Below are 22,997 nucleotides of genomic sequence, written 5' to 3'. Positions count from 1 at the left end.
TGTTAGTATCACAAGTAGGCTTCCATGAACACTGCAATGAAGTTACTGTGAAAATACCACTGGACTAGTAATTCAGAGGCTCAGGCTAATGCTTCGGAGACATGGGTTCAAATACCACCACAGTAGCTGGTGGAATTCACATTCACTTAATTAAAATATGGAATTGACAGCTAGTCTGGTTCACTAATGTCCCTTCAGAGGAGGCAATCTACCATACTTACCTGGTCTGGTCTACATGTGACGCCAGACCCACAGCAATGTGGATGATTCTTAACTGTCCTCTGAAATGGCCTAGCAAGCCACTGAGTTCATGGACAATTAAGGATTGGCAACAAATGCTGGCCTTGTCAGTGACACCCATGAAATAATACATTTCAGAATAAATTAACATTGCAAACAATGAGTCTATGCACAGGGACTCCACACAGTGAATGAACAAACTCCACTGAGACATCTAATCACAAGTCACTACAGGTAAGATTATTCCGATTCTGGATTATTTTTGGTCAGAGCTCTGAGGAAGAGTCATCCAGGCTCGAGTCATTGGCTTTGTTCTCTCTCCACAGATGCTATCAGACCTGCTGAGATTTTCCAGCATTTTCTGTTTATGTTCCAGATTCCAGCATCCACGGTATTTTGTTTTTAACTACAAGTAGTTGTTTTCAAAATAAATCCCTAGCATCACCATTTCCACCAAAATGTGAACAAAATTTGGAAATGGTGTTTCACCCTTCAACGAAAAAGGAGTTTGAAATACAAATTATTAACCTGGGAAACAGCCAGAGGTATGATGTTGCTATTCAGTATTCTTAACCAATCCAATAACTGGCTGTAACGAATTAGTCATGTTGGACGAGAACCATTAATCTTTTGTAATGTACAGCTTTTTCTCATTTAGCATTTAGTTTTCAAACTCTGCATGTGCAGTTAGTGCGAAAAAACGGTTTTACTTCTTGTTTTATTACTTTAAGTTCCAACTTGAAATTGTGAGCTCCCAGTTACTAATGATTAATAATGGCAAGCAATAAAAACACTTTGGACCCGATTGCCATTTGTTCCATTAAATCATATTTGTGTTAAAGTACTAAAATTAGAACTGTAGTGAGATTTAAACATTTTAGGACAAGGGAGAATGCCAGATAATGTGCAAAGCTCCTCTTAAACCGAGCTCAAACTTGGAACTGTCCATATGGGAATTACATAGGAATGAAAAAGACCATACAAATTCTCCAAGGTGGGGCTTTCGAACAATTTAAGACATAAGTCCCACCTGCTGCCAATCAATATTCGTTTCAGCATTAAATGCAGTGAATCTGGAGTCAGCAGGGATCTGTTGGCACCCATCATACTAAACATTCAGGCCCACACCTTCTGCCTGGATGAATTTGGCTTTGTCCTGAAGTGATAGGGCACCATATGCTTGCATCTATTCAGAAGTGACAACTATCTAATGGAAACTTGAGCGCACCTCTTGCTGGAAGACAATGGGACTGAATCAGCCTGAACTTTAGTTCCAATTTCACAGACATGAAAAATGGAAACCAGGAGCGGTATTTAATGGAGTTGATGGGGGTCTTCACTGTTGGCTGGAGAGCCAGCAAGAGCCTCGAGTTGCTTATTTTAGGGAAGGCATGCTTTATTAAATGCCACCTCAGCACTTACCTGGATAGCGGCAGGAGTTTCTGAGGAGTGAGGAGGTTCGGTCAGCAGAAAGAGCAAGGTGATGGCTATCAGCTTTAGGGTGAGGAGTGGTCAGCCGAATCCCTCCAATGGCACTGAGTGCCTTTGAATGAGGGATCCCCATGGTAGCTAGCTAGTAATCCCACATGGGAAGCCCCCTGCACCCAACTGTGGCAATTTCAGGCCTGTAGATGTGCATTGATGGAGTTATGTTAAGCACCTCAATTCACAGCAGAGCAGGAAGGCCCTCCATGGGTCTTTCCACTACAGATTTAGTTAGATTAAAGCAGGAAGACAGCACAGTCTCTATCCTTCTCCCTCCTGCCTAATTAAATGACCCGTCATCAAACATGCCACAGGGAAGAGCAATAAATTCCACTCCAAGTTAATTTATTGTTCCCAGGAAAGAAGTTCGTAGTTTGAGGTCACATGATTAATTTTCAACCCTGAATTGCCTTCCAAATTCCACCTACTTCTCTTTCTTTCTCTTTTCTCATTGCTCTCTGTGCTCTGCGAGTCTGACTGAGCGTCACTGCTGTCATCCCACGTCTCGGGCAGATCCTTCATTTCATCTGGGACATCCTTCTGAGAAACCAAGAAAAAGAAGTGATATTACTGCAGTTCATAACTCTGATGTTACAATTTACTTTCGGCTGAGAATAATAGGCAATGAGCAAAAATCGTTGCTTCTGAAAAGCTGCTTGTTACAGTCGGCAGATTACTGGCAGTCAATTGCCTTGGGGCTTCTCCTCCTCCACCACAATAAATTTGTCAGAAATCCTGTTTAAGCATGCAAATTGGATTTACATGAGTAAATAGGGTTTCTGACCAACTTGCTCTGACGTCTTGGTAGCAGAGTGGGAGAAGCTCTGAGGAAATTCTCCCTCCTGTTGCAAACGAATTAAGTTTTGCTCAACCGAAAAATAAACCGATTTCCCCCCATATCCCAAATCTTCCGGGTCTGCTAAAAAGGAAAAATTATTAACTCCTGTTCAAATATTAACCCAGATTTTACAAAGAACATAAAACATCACATATTACACCATTTGATTCGTTTAAATAGATTAATATGCTCTCTCCTGCTCCTGATTTTCTGGACCCATATAGATCATAGAATCCCTACTGTGCAGAAGCAGATCATTCGGCCCATCGAGTCTGCACCAACTCTTCAAAAGTGCATCTGACCCAGGTCCATACCCGGAACTATCCCCACGCATTTACCTCACTAATTTATGGGCAGCACAGTAACAGAGTGGTTAGCACTGCTGCCTCACAGCTCCATGGATCTGAGTTTGATTCCTGGCTTGGGTCACTGTCTGTGTGGAGTTTGCACATTCTCTCCGCTTCTGCGTGAGTTTCCTCCGGGTGCTCCGGTTTCCTCCCACAGTCCAAAGATGTGAAGGTTAAGTTACTTGGCCATGCTAAATTGCCCCTTAGTGTCCTAGAATGTGTATTTTAGAGGGATTAGCAGGGTAAATATGTGGGGTTTCAGAGATAAGGCCGGGATGGGATTCTTGTCGGTGCAGACTCGATGGGTCGAATGGCCTCCTTCAGCATTGCAGGGGTTGCATGTATAATTCCCTTCACCCACACTTCTTGGGAAAGTGAGGAGCAGTTTAGCATGGCCAGTACCCCTAACCTGCACAGCTTTGGACTGTGAAAGGAAACCAGGGCACCCGGAGGAAACCCACGCAGACAAAGGGAGAACATGCAATCTCCACACAGTCAACCGAGGCCAGAATTGAGCCCGGGTCCCTGGTGCTGTGAGGCAGCAGTACTGGCTGTTGGTGTCAATTGTTGTTGTAAAAGCAAATTACTGCAGATGCTGGAATCTCATGTCCCCATGGCTGTCCTTGGCTTGTTGCAACATGCAGTGAAGCACAATGCAAAGTGGACAAACAACTTCTGGACAAACAATCTTCCGATTAGGCACTTTACAGTCTTCCAGACTTAACATCGAGTTCAACAACTTCGGAGTTTGAACTCTTTCCTCCAACTTCAGTCCAATTATTTTATCCCATTTATTTATTTTTTATTTCTCATATAATTTCATTTTTCCACCTTTTAAAAAAATCTAGCTTTCCATCTTTTTCCCCCCACGACTGTCTCCCTTTCCCTCACTCCATGAGGGACATCTGTTGCATGTCTCAGGTTGGCCTTTGATACTCTGCTTACCTTTGTTCTGCCATTTACATGTTCTGATCTTGTAATGGCCGCTATCAGCACCATTCTTCGCCATGATCACCACCATTTACATTCACTTTGCCCTCTTGTTTCCGTCATCTTTGTCAATCCCGCCCACCCATTCCCACACCCCCTCACCCTAACAGTATAAATATCATCCTATATTCTATTGTCTTCAGCTCCGACGAAGGGGTATCCGAACTCAAAACATTAACTCTATTCTCTCTCCTCAGATACTGTCAGACCTGCTGAGATTTTCCAGCATTTTCTGTTTTTGTTTTGGTTCAGTTGTTATTGGCTGGGGATAAATGAGTAAAGCTGTCAAATGAACTGGATAATGACGAAAATAATTTAAACAGCCAGATAATGTAAATGTGAGTCAGCTGATAGTCCAGATACAGTATAATACAGTACATTACAGATGGGCAGCATAGTGGCACAGTGGTTAATACTGCTGCCTCACAGTGGTAGATACTTGGGTTCAATTCTGGCCTTGAGTGACTGTGTGTGTGTGGAGTTTGGATGTTCTTCCCATGTCTGCATGGGCTTCCTCCTGGTGTTCCAGTCTCCTCCCACAGTCCAAAGATGTACAGGTGAAGTGGACTGGCCATGGTATATTGCCCTTTCGTCTACAGGGACGTGTAGGTTACATGGATTAGCCATGGTAAATGCATGGGATTACGGGTAGAAGAGAAGTCCTGGATGGGATGCTCATTCAGAGAGCAGTGCAGATTTGATGGGCCCAATGGCCACTTTCTGGACTTCGGGATTCTATGGTTCTATTTCTCTTCAGCTCCTGTTCCACATAAGCCTGGTGATAGTTACATTTATCAAACATAACAATCAATAATATGTCAGACGTAATCAAATGAGTTGGTACTTTGTCAATGTGAAGGCAAATATTCTGTGCCATGCCTCACTTGTAGAGAGACCTGGTTGTAAACTGCTGTAAATGTTACTCAGTCAGCCAAAGGAAGGGCATGAGTGCAATCCAAAGATGATTCTTCCTTTTATGAGGACCACCTGATTCTGCTTCTGACAGCACCAGTGGAGAAACTGGGCACTTCGTAAATAGGACAAAACTTCATCTGTAATTGTATCCAATTTTTATAGTAATTTAGTAAATTTGATTGTTTAGGTAATCAACACAGTGGACCGGATTTTCAAAGCAAGGTGTGGAACCCGACACTAAGATGAATTTTGAGTCTAGACTCTCGACCATGTAACTAACACAATGCTATTTTTAAATGCAGATGTCCTGCCTCGGAGGCAAGCCAATTAGAAGCGCTAAGCACAATCAGATGACAGAATGTCCTGCCTGGTGTTAGTCACAAAGGCAGGAAGCAGCCATGTTCAGGCCTTTGCTGAATAGAACAGGCAGCCCCTCTAAACTGCACCACACAGGAAAGTGGCTATGCATGCAAAGTAAGGGTACAGTGCAAGTTGGTATGTCAAACTTACACAAATAGACATAAACTTTGAGATTGAACCAGACACCTGGACACTAACAGGCACCAGACAGTTTGCTGATTTAGCCTTTGAATATCCCACCCTCACCCTCCCAGCTCCTTTCCAAGGTTTTAAAGAACTTTAGTGGGTTGTTGATTGGAGGCGAGAGGGTTTCCCATTCCCACTCATCCTTGCCATCTCACATCCCTAACTCCTACCCCCCAATCCCTTAAAAATTTCAAACTGTCCGAGAGGTATCAGGATCTGTGACAACCTCTGGGACTATGATTTTGGAATCAGTCCTAGAACATAGAACATAGAACAGTACAGCACAGAACAGGCCCTTCGGCCCACGATGTTGTGCCGAGCTTTATCTGAAACCAAGATCAAGCTATCCCACTCCCTATCATCCTGGTGTGCTCCATGTGCCTATCCAATAACCGCTTAAATGTTCCTAAAGTGGCTGACTCCACTATCACTGCAGGCAGTCCATTCCACACCCCAACCACTCTCTGCGTAAAGAACCTACCTCTGATATCCTTCCTGTATCTCCCGCCACGAACCCTATAGTTATGCCCCCTTGTAACAGCTCCATCCACCCGAGGAAATAGTCTTTGAACGTTCACTCTATCTATCCCCTTCATCATTTTATAAACCTCTATTAAGTCTCCCCTCAGCCTCCTCCGCTCCAGAGAGAACAGCCCTAGCTCCCTCAACCTTTCCTCATAAGACCTACCCTCCAAACCAGGCAGCATCCTGGTAAATCTCCTCTGCACTCTTTCCAGCGCTTCCACATCCTTCTTATAGTGAGGTGACCAGAACTGCACACAATATTCCAAATGTGGTCTCACCAAGGTCCTGTACAGTTGCAGCATAACCCCACGGCTCTTGAACTCCAACCCCCTGTTAATAAAAGCTAACACACTATAGGCCTTCTTCACAGCTCTATCCACTTGAGTGGCAACCTTTAGAGATCTGTGGATATGGACCCCAAGATCTCTCTGTTCCTCCACAGTCTTCAGAACCCTACCTTTGACCCTGTAATCCACATTTAAATTAGTCCTACCAAAATGAATCACCTCACATTTATCAGGGTTAAACTCTATTTGCCATTTTTCAGCCCAGCTTTGCATCCTATCTATGTCTCTTTGCAGCCTACAACAGCCCTCCACCTCATCCACTACTCCACCAATCTTTGTGTCATCAGCAAATTTACTGATCCACCCTTCAGCCCCCTCTTCTAAGTCATTAATAAAAATCACAAAGAGCAGAGGACCAAGCACTGATCCCTGTGGCACTCCACTAGCAACCTGCCTCAAGTCCGAAAATTTTCCATCCACCACCACCCTCTGTCTTCGATCAGATAGCCAGTTACCTATCCAATCGGCCAACTTTCCCTCTATCCCACACCTCCTTACTTTCATCATAAGCCGACCATGGGGGACCTTATCAAACGCCTTACTAAAATCTGTGTATATGACATCAACTGCCCTACCTTCATCAACACACTTAGTTACCTCCTCAAAAAATTCAATCAAATTTGTGAGGCATGACTTGCCCTTCACGAATCCGTGCTGACTATCCCGGATTAATCCGCATCTTTCTAAATGGTCGTAAATCCCATCCCTAAGGATCTTTTCCATCAATTTACCAACCACCGAAGTAAGACTAACCGGTCTATAATTACCAGGGTCATTTCTATTCCCTTTCTTAAACAGAGGAACAACATTCGCCACTCTCCAGTCCTCTGGCACCATCCCCGTGGACAGTGAGGACCCAAAGATCAAAGCCAAAGGCTCTGCAATCTCATCCTTTGCCTCCCAAAGAATCCTAGGATACATTTCATCAGGCCCAGGGGACTTATCGACCTTCAGTTTATTCCTAAACTGTCCTAAATCAGGTTCCAATCTGCCAGTGTTTGAAAATCCCGCCCAATGTTTCTGCGATAATAATTTGTCACATATTCAAACAATACAAAAAAAGATTTTTTTTTGCCATTCCTTCTGTCAAACAATGAAATAGCCTTCAGGAACATTCCTATGTATATTGTCAATGCTACTCTCTGGTAAACCCACCATCAAACATTTTAAACAGTGCTTTCCTTCTGAACTAGTTTTCTCTCTCTCCATAAAGTGACCTGGGCTTATACTTAATTGCCCTCGGGCAGCCAGAATGTGAATCAAGTGTGGATTCAAACTGCAGTCTCCTGCTGAAGAGACCAGCACTCTTCCAGTTATTGGTCAAATTATAAAATAAGATTCAGAACTAAAAGAAAATGCTGTGGAATTGTGTATTTGCCGTCACCTCAGAGATCCAGGTTCATATCCAATCTTTCCTGACACAATGACTTCACTTTTCAGGAGTGTAATTTAAAATGAAGGGGAAGTAGTCTCCACCCAGTTCCTTGTGGTTATGATCTTCGAACACAAAATCACCTATAAACTTGCGCTAATTCTCACAGGCATATCACAACGATGCAGGGAATGGAAAAATTAGCACTGTTGAAACAGTGGATTGTTCTTCCAATGGCAGATTAAAATCACATTATAAGGACTGAGTGAGAGAGTTTATTTCGCATCCACCATGATACACCTGACACGAGGCTTCTTAATACAAAAGTGCTTCACCCCTAGCACTGTTATTCTTACTTTAATCACCACCATTAAATATAATTTTTTAAAAATGAAACCAGAATTACAATAGGTTCGAAATTACCCTTTGCTCCTCCAAGTACACAAACAATTTTTAGATGACAGCATTATTGTAGTTCTTTACGAAAAACTCACCTTCAAAGTGTAAACTCCCATGCGGCCAGGTACCTTATAGAAAATACCCTCTTCTCCCCTAGAATTTGTGTGAAGCATAGCATTCAAGCAAGCCAATGGAGACGTGCCACTAGGAGGAACAGAAATAACATCAATTGAGTGTGGAGCATGGAATGTTTGTAAGTCAAGATCCAATGATTACAAAATTCTTTGATGTGTTTTTTAAAAGAAAGCTGCGCAACATGGTGCCAATCTTGCATATTAATGCCTTGTTCTGTAGCCAGAATTTGTCTATAATTCGCATCCACTCTGATTTGATTTTCTGAATAATCAGAATACAGTTCGAAAGGTACTTTTGTCATTCAGGGTATAGAACCTACAAAAGTCTGCCTTTGGAGTTTTTGGCAGCTCTCTAAAATGCTTACCTAATCACTACTATGAAGAATGAGGTGTCATAAATTGCAGTTCCAAGTATGCCTTGGTTTGTATCTGAAGCAGATTTCTGGAATTAGTATTGCAGTTATTTACAGGAGTGTTTCAGGCATCAACTTGTGCGCAAAAAAAGTATGAAAAACTTCCATATTTTATGTATGCTGGATTGCTAAAACTCCAGGATTGGCCAACAGCTTCCTGGAACTGAAGGTCTAACTCCAGGACACTGCTGTTTACAATCCTGGTAAACAATCAGCAAGACATTAGGAATTTCTTAGTCATTCTTTTCATCAGTTATAAATATATTGAAAATGGGGGGAAAAAGGATGTTTGGTTGACAGTCAAGCATTATCCAATTGGGAAATGAGTCTTTTTGCTTTACAGATGGCATAGGAAGGCAGTGTGTCAGAACGATTGATATGTTGGCCATCTCATGGCTGGAGCAAGCCATGTGAAAAAGCCTCCAGAAATATATTTAATCACAGCTGGCACCTCGATGTGTCAATACCTTCATTTTAAAAATTCACTATATTGCTGATGGTGTCTATGGAAGAGTGTTTGAACTGTTGAAACTGAAGTTCTTCCTGTAGGAAGTGTCACCAGATACCAACAAATGTTTTTCGTTGTACTGAGCAAACACGCTGCTGAAACTATATTATTCCTGCCTTTGTCACGATCAGACTCAACATTTCCAGTACGCTCCCAGTCATTCTCCTGTCCTCCAATCTCTGTAAACTTCAGCTCTTTTCGAACTCTGCTGTCCATAGCATGTCCCTTATCTGTGGCCCCCACACCTACAGCCCCTGCCCATCGGTTCCTGGTCTCAAAGCACCTCCAATTTAAAGTGATCATCCTTGTGTTTCAACCAATTCATGATTTTGCCCCTTTATCTTGTTAACCTCCTTCAGCCCCAGCACAACCCACTTGGAATTCTTCATCCCTGTGATACTCACTTTCTGTGCGTCTCCTTTTCTTCACCCCATCATTAGTGGCTGTTCCTTCAGCTCTGGAATTCTCTCCCTCACCGTCTCCTCGCCACCATTCCATCAGCCTCTACTCCTTTAAGACCCTCCTTAAAATTCACTTCTTTGATCAATCTTTATGCTCACCTTTTCTAAAATCATCTTCTTTGGCTTGCCAACCATTTCTGTCTGTCTGATTACACCTCTGTAATGCGCCTTGGGGCACTTTTCTATATTAAAGACAAGTTTTGTTCCAATGTCATTAAAACTTTTATAGGCCAACATTCAGGAAAATCTTGAACTTTATGGATAGATGCCAGATCTGAGATTAGCAATATGCTTCTTTACTGCAAAGGCAACAATGTTCTCTGACAGCAGTCAGGACTTTGCCTGATGTTTGATCCCGCTTCCTTTGTTTCAATACCGTTAATAAATTCACCTATTTCCAAATTTAAAAGTGGAACATTAACATTTTTTCTCTTTTAATAAATTGGTGGGCTTTCTATTTCAGTTCAGCTATCCAGCATTTGTAGTTTATTTCTTTTTTATGTTCTTTTATTCTTTGAACAGGTAATCTTAAAATTTCGTTCAATCATACATTTCCAGAACAGAGTGAATTGTTAGAGGTTGATTTGAATGGGGATTATGGATTTCACATTTCTGTTGGGGTTTTATTTTCGAACAACTTTCTATCAGGCTTCTGTGAGTTGTGTGTGTTTTGGACATGGCTGGTCTGCTCAGCAGTGTACTCTGGAGTTCTTTTATTTTGGGAGCACACCATATGCTAATATGGAAGAAGGGTATCTTTAATAATCAACTAGCTGGATTATAGAGGCTATTAGGTTCTGAATCACCATGAAGTCAAATTTCTGTGCCAGTAAGTGCTACATCCTGCTGGGATTGTTCTGGTTTTGCTTTTAGCATTTCTTTGGCTTTGTTAAATTCTGTAGGTGGGCCTTAAAATTGGAATATAATTAGTCATGTTGGCACAAGCTACAGGAATTCTTTTCATTTGGTTTTTGGACACAGAAAGCAGAAACAGCAAGCAAATTGTCTGATGCTTTCATGTTCTCCTGAAAGGTTGCACCTGAAACATTATCCCTCTCTTTCAATTGCAGGCCACCTGGATTGTATTACCACCATCTTCTACTTTATCTAATATTCTTTCCTTCACTTTTTGTTCTGCCAATTTTCTCTCCTTTGTTCTTCCTCCTTTTTTTGGAACTCCCACTTCCATTAAGTGACTTATCCATGGTGCCAGCACTCACAGAATCATAACGATCTATCCAGTCATTGATAACGTGTGTCCATCCTAAATCTCTCAATAGCTTACTTAACTAAACACATGCAGCAATTAAAAATATATATACCAAATCTAACTTTCACACGGAGTTGGTTCCACCTTTCAGTGGGGAAATAAAATCTTTGAATCTCTAATCTAACTTTAGAATTGCTAAATTAAAAAAAACAGAAAATGCTTAAAATACTCAGAAAGTCAGGCATTTGTGGAGACACAAATAGCATTTATTGGGCTTGGATTTTCAGCCTCTGTCAGGGCCAGGAGGAGATATAGTGGATGTTAAAATAGTCCCACTGGCTACTTTCCACACCCAGCCTTAAATTTATACAGAGGTGGGATGGGGACGAGAGGGGTCGGCAGGACGACCCGACCTATCGGGGTGGGTGAGACAGCTTGTGAAGAATCCACTGAGCCCATTTAAAGGAGGCAAGACCAGTTTAACTGCCCAGAGATCATCGCCCAGCAGCAAAAGGCCCGTGCACCAGATGAATCTAGGGGTCCTCCCTGTCTGCTTGGGTGAAAGAGCAGCCACAGGACGCCTTGTCCCCACTCCCACACCAGTGAAAGCCTGGCTGCAAGATCCAACTTCTAACCCGAGTTCAAAACAGTGGGAAAGATGGTCCCTTTCATCTTGAGACACCCTGACTCAGTTACCCTCCATTGCATCCTGCTGCTCCGATCAAGCTGGAAGACCTCTAATTGGTCTTCCAGAATTGAAAGCCTGCCAGCCTTCCTCTATTGGATGGCAAGCCCACCTCCTGGCGCCGTGTGAAAATTGGGGCTCCCCGCTAGGTGTGGGTTCGGGGCCTGGAAAGGTCTCTGTTTCCTACCGGAGAGAAAATCCTGCCAATTCTTTCGGGTTGATGACTTCTCATCAGAACTGGAAAATGTTAGAGATGTAACAGATTTTAATTAAGTACAGTAGCAGGGGAAGGTGGAGTGTGGGGAAATGGAGAGAAAAGAAGAAAGAATAAAAGGGCAGATCTCTGATAAAGGTTAAAATACCAAAAACAGCTGTCCAAAAAAGGGGAACAGTGGTTATGATTGGATATTATCAAACTCAACATTGATTCTGGAAGGTTGCAAAATGCCTAATTGAAAGTTGAAGTGTTGTTGCTCAAGCTACCATTGAGCTTCATTGGAACAGCGTAGGAGGCAAAGGACAGAGAATTCAGAGTAGGAGTAAGACAGAGAATTAAACTGACAGAATTAAAATATTAATTTGAGTGTCCCTGGACTCAAGGTAGGAATGAATAACCATAGCATTTGCTCAACAATCAGTGAATCATGCTGTGCACAAATATGAACATTAGCCAAGGATTGGAACAGACTCAGCTATGATACTTTGCATGGACTGAAAGCTATTGTAATAGACATCATCAAGAATTATTGCCAGTTTTCTAGAACCGGTTGTCGAGAGGAGGAAGAAAACAAAAAAAAGTACCTTGATTTATAATGGATGGCTCTGAAATGTATCCAATTACTTAATTAATCTTGTTGATTGCAGCGTCTGATACGTTCACTGAATGATAAACAATTATCCCTTAATCCTTTCAATCTTCACTCATGGGTATCTCGATATTTTATATGTGTTACAGATCACAGAGTCCAAGTTGCTTGGCAAAATGCACTTTTACATGCATGTTGTAGTCTGGAGCTATGGATAATGATGGCAGAGGCTCCAATGTTTTTTAATTGGTTCATAGTACATGGGCGCTGCTGGCTGGACCAGCATTTATTGCCCATCCCTAAGTGGCCCTGAGGGGGCAGTTGACAATCAACCATATTGCTGTGGATCTGGAGTCACATGCAAGCCAGACCAGGCAAGGACAGCAGATTTCCTTCCCTAAAGGACATGACTGAACCAGATGGGTTTTTACAAACAATTGACAATGGTTACATGATCATCATTAGACTTTTAATGCCCTAAACTCTCTCTCAACAGGAGATGTTTATTCAAGGAGGCTTTGGGATAGAGTGGAATATTAAAATGGTGATCATGAAACCATTGTTGATTGTTTGTAAAAACTTATCTGGTCCACTAATGTTCTTTAGGGAAGGAAATCTGCTGTCCTTACCTGGTCTGGCCTACGTGTGACTCCAGATCCACAGCAATGTGATTGACTCTCAACTACCCCTTCAAGAATGATTAGGGATGGGCAATAAATGCTAGCCCAGTCAGTGACACCTGCATTCCATGAACAAATAAAACACTGGAGCCATCACATGGCTGAACAGGAATCTTTCCTGCTTTTACTGTCTGCCATTGGCCTGTTGATAAATAAATTGTTTATGAATGCACTTGCCTTGACCATCAAGTCCCAGGACGGGATTCAAACCTGGAGCATCTGGCTGAGACGCTGGGTGTTACCCACTGCACCAAAAGACCTCCATCTTTATTGTGTAGCCACCTTTAATGTTTCAATGTGGATTCCTTACCTTCTATAATTTTGAAATCCAACTAACATTTAAATTAATTTGCCATTCTTCAGCACTTCAACTTATTTGGTCCATCACTCAGAATGCTTCCATTTTTTTTACTCTGGTTCTGTAACTTGGTGTTATCAGATTTTTATTTTAAAAATTGGTACAAGTAGTTTCCCTCCATATTGTAGTCCAAGGATAACTCATGAAATATTACCAAATTCAAACAGTACATGGAGCATATAAACAAAAATTTGCACTCATTTGGATTCCCTACTGCCAAACCAATTTATTTGGATAGATATTACAGTGGCCAATAACTCAATTACTTAATTGAACAAAAAACTGAAAGGCAAGTGTATGACTCATTATTGCAACCGTTAGTCCATATCAGGGTGCTACCTCGTAATATTTGACGGGGCCATTCTGTACTAAAACCCAAAACAAGTAAAAAGTATCAAAAACATGAGCAAAAAGGTTTCAGTCAGTTTTGTCTTCAATGGATATCATCACTAACATATACAGTACACAAGCTTTGTAAGTGCTGATCATAATTCCACACACAGAGGTTATTTTACAATTAATTGCACTTCATAAGCTATAACAATTAATATAAATTCTCTTCAAATACTTTCAGTCTGTGAACATTCATTGTGAAAAATGCATTAAATTGAGTAGTCATTTAGCAATTATATTCACTTTAATTAAATATTGTTCTAATTAAATTCTGGCCTATGCCTTGGCTCTAAGCATAATTCAACAAAACCCATTTCAGAAATTACAATCCCCTAATAGGCTGTTCCTCAGATTCAATCCACAAATCAAATAAACTTCAAAAGGATTCAACTTAATTATATTTTGCTGTATTTTTCTAAACTCTTCTGGTGTTTAGCTCGACAGAAGTGCTTGTCCCAACAGCTCCAGGAACCCTTGGAAAATGAAACATTTCACCAGAAAGATTTGACTCTCTGATGGGCAAATCTCAACTGAATTGACACTGTGTAATTGAATATCACAGTTATTATGCAACTATAGTTGGGAGATTTTCTGTGCAATTATTTATACATGTACACAATTGTGTTTGTTTCATTAATTGAGATTGCCAATCAGAGATTCTTTAACATTGTTCACAATAAAGATGCAAATGCAACTGGAATGATCAAAACCTGTGCATACATATGTACACTCTCGAAAAGAAAATCCCATGTTATAGCCCTTGTGGTGAAAGAAAAATATACATTTATGCTTTGTTAGTTTTATGATCAAGGTGAGATTTTTCTCGACAGATTTTTGTTGCATTTTCTCATTTTTTTTCAACAATTACATGATAATCTAAAATCAAAATCACCCAGCATATTTAACAGATAAATTAACTGCATATTGATTACTGTGCTCTTATCAAAATTTACCCAATGCTTATGCTAAAAACCAAATAAACATTTCAAGAATGTAGTTTGATAGTTGCCATAGTATCGAACAGCACAACTATTTTGTCACAAAACGCACACAAATCATCTTACAATCTGAATGAGGGTGTGCTTGTTTTGTTGAGAGAATACTATATATGCTTAATCAAAAGTCAGATTCTGTTAAAATACTGTCATCCAATTAGATCTCACGAAGTTCCTGGATCCTTGCAGTATTGACAAGCAAAAATTGAGCAAAAAAAATGTTCTCTTGAAGGATATCTGCAGCACCTAAAATGGTTCCTTGGTATCAAATATTCTCACCTGTCTTTTCCCTTGTCAGGAAATGACATGACTCCTCCTGCTGAATAAACACTCCTTGTGAAGTAGGGTATACACTTGCTTCAAAGATATGGAATGTTTACAGAACATTTACAACGTTTTGAAGCTTCAAAGATGGCATTATTTTTTTCAAGTGCTAAGTTTGACAAATTAGGTTTTCTTGCAAACACAAAATGCAAGGAAATAAACTTCAGTTTCATGTTCTTTACTTGCAATTTACTACAAGTCAAAAATGTCAAAAATATTTTTTCACATGCCCTGCGCTTTGCTGATCAATCTCCTGAGTGCTCGACAAGATTTTGTGGCAAAGAACTGCCTTAAATCAACTGGGACGTAGTTCCCAAAGACTGCAAAGATTTGGAAATCAACAGTGGCCACTTGAACAAGGCATAGGTGATTACAACCTTACCCAGTGATATCTTCAGGAAAGAAGGTGGGGTTGGGGTTTGGTAACAAAGGGAAAACAGCATTGTGATTTTAGATATTGTGAGTTTGCACAGTATATACCGTGGGAAAATGGGTCCTGGTCCTTACAATGGTTTGTCATAACCCATGTATAAAATCAAAGGTGAGATCTTAATCAATTCTCCCACTTTGAAGTTTTCCAAACTGCTGAAGACTTGTTAGTACTTCAAAGTGGTAGCTGTCAATCTCTAAGACAATCCCACGACAAATATTCCAACCAATACTTAAAAGTCTTTAGCACGTAAAACACAATGGAGGGAATTAGTAAACATTTATGTTCAATCAATTTTCATGCCATTTGGGAGTTTATACCCATCCGTTTAATGTACTCTAACAATGTGTGAGCCATGTCTGGAATTGGAAGTTACAGAGGTATAGTTAATAATCCTAATGTCCACGTGTATTTGAAGACCAAAGGCAAACTGATCGTCATCGTTCAGTTCCCCAGAAATGGTCAGGTTGTTCTATTACAAAGATCAATCATTTTAAATATCAGATGTATATACTAGTCACTTGTGCAATTTGGAAAGCAAAACTGATGCAGATTCCTGCTGGATCCCACTGTGAATACAATCTTCAAGCAAGGTGTTTCCTCACAGTTATTTATGTGATCAGCCTTGATTTAAAATCTGATGAAATTCTTGCCATAAACAAGCCAAACATCATCAAAAACGATGCAGCAGCTACGTGGACGACCACCTGATTTAATGAATCATCAAGCGACACTGCAACATTTGCAGACTTAAACCACTTTTTCTTATGAAGGCAACAATAAATTTATATGTTAGCTCCAAACAATTATGACCAATTTGAAAACGATACTGGGTTATTCTACAAGTTAACTCTTCTAGCACAGCTCATTGCTCACTAGAAGGATATATTAGGAATTCAGGTTTGTGACTCCAAGCTGAGAGTTCAAACTCATAAAATTATTCCAAAGGAGGATATATGAGGATGAGTTAGGCGGGATTATGGAGGTATCTAATGAAGAAAACAGTTGAAGTGTAACGTACTGAGGCACAGAGAGAAAATGTGGGTTAACCAGGACAGGGTTGATGGACATGGAGGTTTCCTTGTGGGATAGAATATGGGTGGCTGCTTTTTGGAGAAATGAAAAGGCCAGAAATATTCAGCAGGTCCGGGAGCATCTGTGGAAATTGAAACACAGTTAACGTTTCAGGTCGATATCTTTTCGCTCTAACAGTCGGTGATCAACCTGAGAAATTAGATGGAATTTTTCAGACTTTATTCCTGTCAGAACAATGGGACTTTACTTCAGTCAGTGAAGGAAAGGCTAGCATGAGCACTTGGAATTTTCAGGCTGCAGCAACCACAGTAACGGGAAGATGATCTGGGAAGGCTGCTCCCCCGATCTCCCATTCTTACCTGGAGGACCTGCTGCACGATTTGGGTACTTGAAGGCAGGGTCAGGGAATAAGGATTGAAAGCACAGCTCAAAATGAACTTTTGCCATCTAATCACCAAAACGCTAAAAAATGTTGTCTCAGCTCTGTATCATCTTCTTTTCAAGGAAGGGAGGGGATCCTTATGTAAACTCAAAAGCTAGAGGATTCCCAACTTCTTCATCTTCAATTTCCTTCTATATCTTGTGCTTCAATGGTAGGAAACAGTCAGATTTCCCTGAAGGCTACATAACGTCTGCTTTTTCTTGTCCATTGCTGTGTAATATCTGTAAAGTTCAATTGATTTGTATGTAGATAGATTTTTGTGCTAAATCTTGAGAGAACAAAATCCAGTCTATCTCGGCCTCAAGTATATTCAACAGTGGAGCATCCATGACCTCTGGACAAGAGAATTCCAAAGACTCACAACATTTTCGTGAGAAATTTCTCCTCATCTGAGTCCTAAATGATTGACCCCTTATCCTGAGACTGTGCCTCCGTGTTTTAGATTCCCCAACCAGCGGAAACAACCTCCCAGTGTCTTGCCTTATCAAGCCCCTTCAGAATCTAATATGTTTCAATGAGATTACTTCTCATTTTTCTGAACTCCAGAAAATATAGACCCAATTTACTCAGCCTTTCATTGTAGGACAACCCTGCCCCCCAATCCCTGGGACAAACAGAGTAAATGCTTGGTGTACTGCATTCAATGTAAATACATCTTTTATTCTTATTGATTACTTCAATTGCACACAGAGGGTGGAATCCACTGGTAGCAGTGAGGTTGTCTTTGGAGCCGTAAAAGAGCAATACTTCCGCTTGAAGGTAGGATGGATGGCAATTGGGTATTCATATGCAAGGAGTGTGGTGAACCACATGATGGTTCCCTCCAAAAATGTTGACACTCACTTCACTCCTTGCCCTGTTTTTAGTGACCTTTGATCCACTCCCATCACCCTTGATCAGCTGTCATTGATACTCAACCTATCATCTGGCACAGTAGACCTGCCCTCAGATAATCCTCAACCGGCCATCCATCATCCTTGACCTTCCCTCTATTACCCTCAACACTCAGGACTTCAACATTGATCTACCATATATAACACTTTATCTCCCCTGGACTGCCTTTTGAAATTGATCTTCCCTGTGTAGTCCAAATTCCTTTCTCGTACTCCCATGAGACTTTGTAGGGTTGTCATTTCCCTCCTTCAGTCAGCCAGATCTGTTTGAGCCTCTTAGTTGCTGTTGAGTAAAGGAGACATGAGTTCTGCTTCTTTGTGAAATACCTTTATTTCTTTGATCCAACTCCACACACAATTCTTCACCTACCCACAGTGCCACTTGTGGCCCCTTTATATATCAGTGACTTCTATTGAATAATTGGCTTCAAATTAGGACTTAATTGCATGGTTAACCCATTCCTAACATAGATCATCAAAGCCTCTGCATGGCACACAAGAACACAAACAATAAAAGAGTAGATTACACAGCCAATCGAGCCTGCTCTGGCATTCTGTATGACAATGGCAGATCTTGGACTTCAACTCCATTTTCCCACTAGCTTCCTATATCACTTAATTCCTGGAGAGACCAAAAATCTGTCTGCTCCAGCCTTAAAAACCAATGAGCATCCAGACCTGTATAAAAGATGCGAGTCAATTTACACAGGTGCAGAGAAATGTTGACTTTATTTGGTGTTAACGTTATTTTTCTGTGATCTCTTTTGTCAATGCCTCAATCTTTTTTGCAGACATTTAAGAGGTGTTAAGTACTTAAAGCTTCTGTTTTGACACTTTAATTGCTTGTTTAATTTACACTTCCACAGGGTTGCAGAAACAGTTTTTCCCCAAAAATTTGAATGGGTGTTTATTTCTAAGCCATTTCATACATGTCATTGTTACTACAGGATTAATTGGTTCAGTACATAGTTTATACAGGGTTATAGGCATGGAATGACAATTTATCAAGGAGGGTATGAGGAGCCATTGGAGGTTGGTGGGAGGCCCAAGTTGCCATGGGTAAGATCTTTTGAAGTTACCTTTCCAAAGATTCCCAAATCTAGACTATGGTTCATGGGTCCCCTGAAGGGCTGTGAACCACGAGTCATGGAGAAGCTGGCTCGACTCCACAGAAATTGCAGGAAATTAGAAATGCCTGTCTGCTATCATGCAGCCAGTGAGGTTGAATGTGCAGGGTGTGGGCTTGGTACCATCATCCTTTGCCCATGCCAGCAAAATATCGGGGGGGGGGGGGGGGGGGGGGCAGTCTGCCATTTTAAAATGGTTTCAACGTCATTCTGGCAACATGAAAATCCAATCCTTAATGTCCAGAATAGTCCCAAGGCTGAGACCAGATTAGAAGCAGGTGAAGCCTTCTTCAAAGGAGATTCCATACATCTCACTGATTCACACGATTAAATAAATTTATTGTCTAATTTGGGAGGTTATACATCTTGTGATCTCAGAGTGGAGGCTTCTGCTCATTGTCAGCATTGTTGGTTCACAGATGTTCAGCACTGAGACAGCAGCAATAAATTATGCAACTTCAAAATAAAGTAGAAAAGTGTTAATTTAAACAGTGCTTCTTGCTAACACCCAAGCAACTAATGAACCTTAAAGAAACAGGTTGCTACAGACTGTTCAATAGTTCAATAGAAATCACTGTTGCAAATCACAAATCAGGCACAAAATTGATGCATTAAACATTTTGATTTATGATCCAATTTCAACAAGGCTCAAATATTCTATCAGTAACAGAACGATTGCTTTCCTGTTGTGGAAATAACTTCACAGAGTTGCGATGCTTAAAGACTGTTTTGCCAATAATGGTCTGATAAAATATTCATGTTTCATTAATTTTACTTACTCACCAGAGAGTTTACAGATTAAAGTTTGCTGACACTTCAAATTTTGTGGCGACATTTAAGCAGACAGTGGCAGTAGAAATATCTAAAGTTGTAGGGAGTGGTGAGGTGAGAGATGCAAGATTAATGATCTAAAATTGGCTTTCAGCTGAAGCTTCGCTATCGAAACAAAACTAAAGCAAAATTACTGGCAAAAAGATGAATAAGTTCCTCTCTAATTTTCAGGAATGGTATGCCAGTTCAATTCTCAAACAAAAAAGTGAGCATCAGAAAATAGTTATTTCACTAAACTAAGAACACATGCAAAAATTGACTTTTAAGATCAAGTCAATAATATTGAATCTGATTGCATGTGTCCTGGGGAAGAAGGGCATAGGGGGCAGCTGGATCCAGGATGAGATGAATCATAGGATTCAAGGTAGTTAACAACTGTGCATGGATACATAAATTTAGACAGACCAAAATAACATCATGAGCCACAGAAAAGCAGAACTGGTGCATGAATGGAGGTACATATGCTGCAAAGTGTTTACACATGAATGTTAGAATTGGAGGATGTTCTGAACACCTAATCTAACTATTGGTATGACCAGATAATGGACAAGCACTTCACTTTCAAAGGTACAGAGTCATAGCCATTTGTGCTAAATACAACTGTGAAGTAAGTCAAGTTAATCCTGTGAAAGCAGGGTAAACTACATAATCAAAGACTTTGGATAACATTTCTTCAGGTGGAAACTTTGTGCAATGCTCCAATGATTGTGTAACGATGCTCTGATTCAGGAATTATCCATTAAAGAGGCAGCAACATGGAGAACAGACTTTCCTATGTCTGGATGTACAGATTTTAGTAAGAAGTCTCACAACACCAGGATAAAGTCCAACAGGTTTATTCCCCAAATAAACCTGTTGGACTTTAACCTGGTGTTGTGAGACTTCTTACTGTGTTCACCCCAGTCCAACGCCGGCATCTCCACATCATGTACAGATTTTAAACAGGACAAAGACAGGATTAAATATTTCTGAGTTGCCTCGAGATGGAGACGAGGGAGCTCAAGGCCACATGAGGCCCACATGTTGCAGTTTGTATAAGATTTGCTTAATTTCTTCAATTTAAAATTTTCTGCAATAGAAACCCAATATCCTCATTCCATCTTCAGTGAATTAGAGACTCACATACAGCCTAGTATGCAAGAAGAGGTGGCCATTACTGATGCATGCCTGCAAGCCTGTCATGACTGAGAGTTAAATATTCCAGGTTGTTTGGGGCTGAAAGAAAGAGAAACTGGAAGAAGAGGGGGGCAGCCTTAAAGATGAAAGATACTAAAAAAAAGCATAAGTAAGAGAGGATCTCGGTAAGAGAAACCAATCAATAGAGATTCTATGGTCAGAATTGAAGAAACAGAGAGGACTTAAAACTATGGTGGGAGTTGTCCACATGCCTCCTGATACAAGAAATAAAGCAGGTAGAGCTGTTTCCATGAGAGACTTTAATTTTTGTACAGATGGGGAAGGACAGAGCAGCTCAAGTCAGAAAGATAGTGAATTTCTCAACTGCATTCTAAACCAGTGATGGGAAACTGGTGAGTGGGCCACGAGTGGTCTTCCTTCATCTCAGTTAGCTGCAAGATTGATATCAGGCATGTTCACTAACTATGACCCTTGAATAAATTGAATACACACTGAATAGTTCATAACAAGTTATAGAAAATTGATATATTAAAAGAATTGTCATCAACTTCAAGTGGTAAAAAAAATTACTCTTGATTGGATACAGAGGGAGTGCATGGCTCTCTCAGTCAATGTCTTGCGCAATTAGCACGCATCTCACTTCATGTGATACGTATGTAAAGCAAGGGCACATCAGTCATGCCAGTAGGAAAAAAGCAAGATGGATGGAAACCAACAGAATTGTGACAACTCTGCACTTGGACGACAGTCAACACTATGTTTCATGGGCCGCACTCAGAACCCTGATGGGCCTCAGATTGCCCACCATTGTTCCAAATGGTCTTCTAGAATAAGGTAGTCTCTAGAACAAAAAAAATCGAGAACATGCCATTCTAGATTTAATAATGAGTAAATTGTGAAAGCCTAGGAACAATGGAAGTCCAAAGAAATTTAGAGGTCAACATATACAGATCAGTAAAATATAGTAAGCAGGTACACAAAAAAAAACAGAAAAGCAAATCGAATGTTAACCTTCAATAACCAGAGGGCATTTTGGTCCAGCTATGCAAAGCCTTGGTTAAACCAAATCTGAAGTACAGTTCTGGACACCGCACTTCAGAATGAAATATTGGCCTTGGAAGGAATGTAGCAACGATATGCCAGAATGTTACCAGAGCTCCAGGGAGTAAATGACGGGGGGCAATAAAATAAAATAGACTTATATTCTCTGGACTACAGATAAAGAATGATTTGTTTGATATATTAAAAGTTTTGAAAGGAATTCAGAGGAATGTTGCTGTCGCTGCTGCTGGGCGTATTTACTACAAGGGACATATCCTTAAAATGAGAGGGGTCATTCAGGAGAGAAGTTAGGAAACACTTTTTTTAAGGGTGGTAGAAATTTGGAACTCTCTCCTTCCAAAAGCAATAAAAGTGAGTCCAATTACTCACTGTAAATCTGAGGTCTTGCCTTGAAGAAACATTCTTCTGACAAAACAGCTACCATCTTCTAAATGCTGGACTCTGGGGGTCATAAAATTCTAAATTTTATTGCACCGTCATGTGTGGCCATAGCCTGAGGGCCAAAATGTTATTTCTAGATCTCTTATGTACTTATTGGTACATATTCAATGATAGCTAAATAAAACAATGAAAGATAAAGACTGGTGTCAAATACGCAGGTCACTATTTATAAAAGGAATCTGTGAACAAAGACCTGTCATTTTTGAGTCACATTCCCTCCTCCAGCAATACAAGATGTCATTCACAGCACGAAGCTTTATTTGTGCTTTTGTGTCTCCATTTACCATGATGGAGGCAGGAAAGATTTGAGACATTTGGAGCCACCCATTTCCTCTATACCATTGTTGGCAGAGAGTTCCAAATGATTACCACTTGCTGCATAAAAAAGTTCTTCCTTACGTCCCTCTTATATCTCTTGCCCAAAAACTTAAATCTGAGTCCTCCAGTCCTTGTACCGTATGTTAATATAAGAAGTCTCACAACACCAGGTTAAAGTCCAACAGGTTTATTTGGAATCACCAGCTTTGAGAGCACTTTCCTTCATCATTTGAGTTCCCTCACCCCCAGAACTATTCTGGTAAATCTCCACTGTACTCTCTCAAGGACCCTCAAATCTTCCGAAAGTGTG

At 40.6% G+C, this 22,997-nt stretch overlaps 1 protein-coding gene across 11 annotated transcripts in view; it reads right to left on the bottom strand.

Annotated features, from left to right (window-relative positions):
• asxl2 (ASXL transcriptional regulator 2) overlaps positions 1-22,997 on the bottom strand; it is a 232,264-nt gene that overhangs the window by 83,643 nt on the left and 125,624 nt on the right. For 9 of the 11 annotated variants that reach the window (XM_078213002.1, XM_078213003.1, XM_078213001.1 and 6 more), the window contains 2 exons: positions 8,100-8,208; positions 2,154-2,265 (listed from right to left, as the gene is read on the bottom strand). The exons of 1 other annotated variant lie outside the window; for it this stretch is intronic. In XM_078213002.1, coding sequence (XP_078069128.1) covers positions 2,154-2,265; positions 8,100-8,208 — 221 coding nt within the window. The remainder of the gene's footprint in view (positions 1-2,153; positions 2,266-8,099; positions 8,209-22,997) is intronic. One more of the 11 variants, XM_078213010.1, reaches the window with a different exon arrangement.

This window comes from Mustelus asterias, chromosome 5 (genome assembly GCF_964213995.1).
Source record: "Mustelus asterias chromosome 5, sMusAst1.hap1.1, whole genome shotgun sequence".
NCBI lineage: Eukaryota > Metazoa > Chordata > Chondrichthyes > Carcharhiniformes > Triakidae > Mustelus > Mustelus asterias.
Note: the sequence above shows the minus strand (reverse complement) of the source record. Positions and strands in the feature narration are given on the sequence as shown.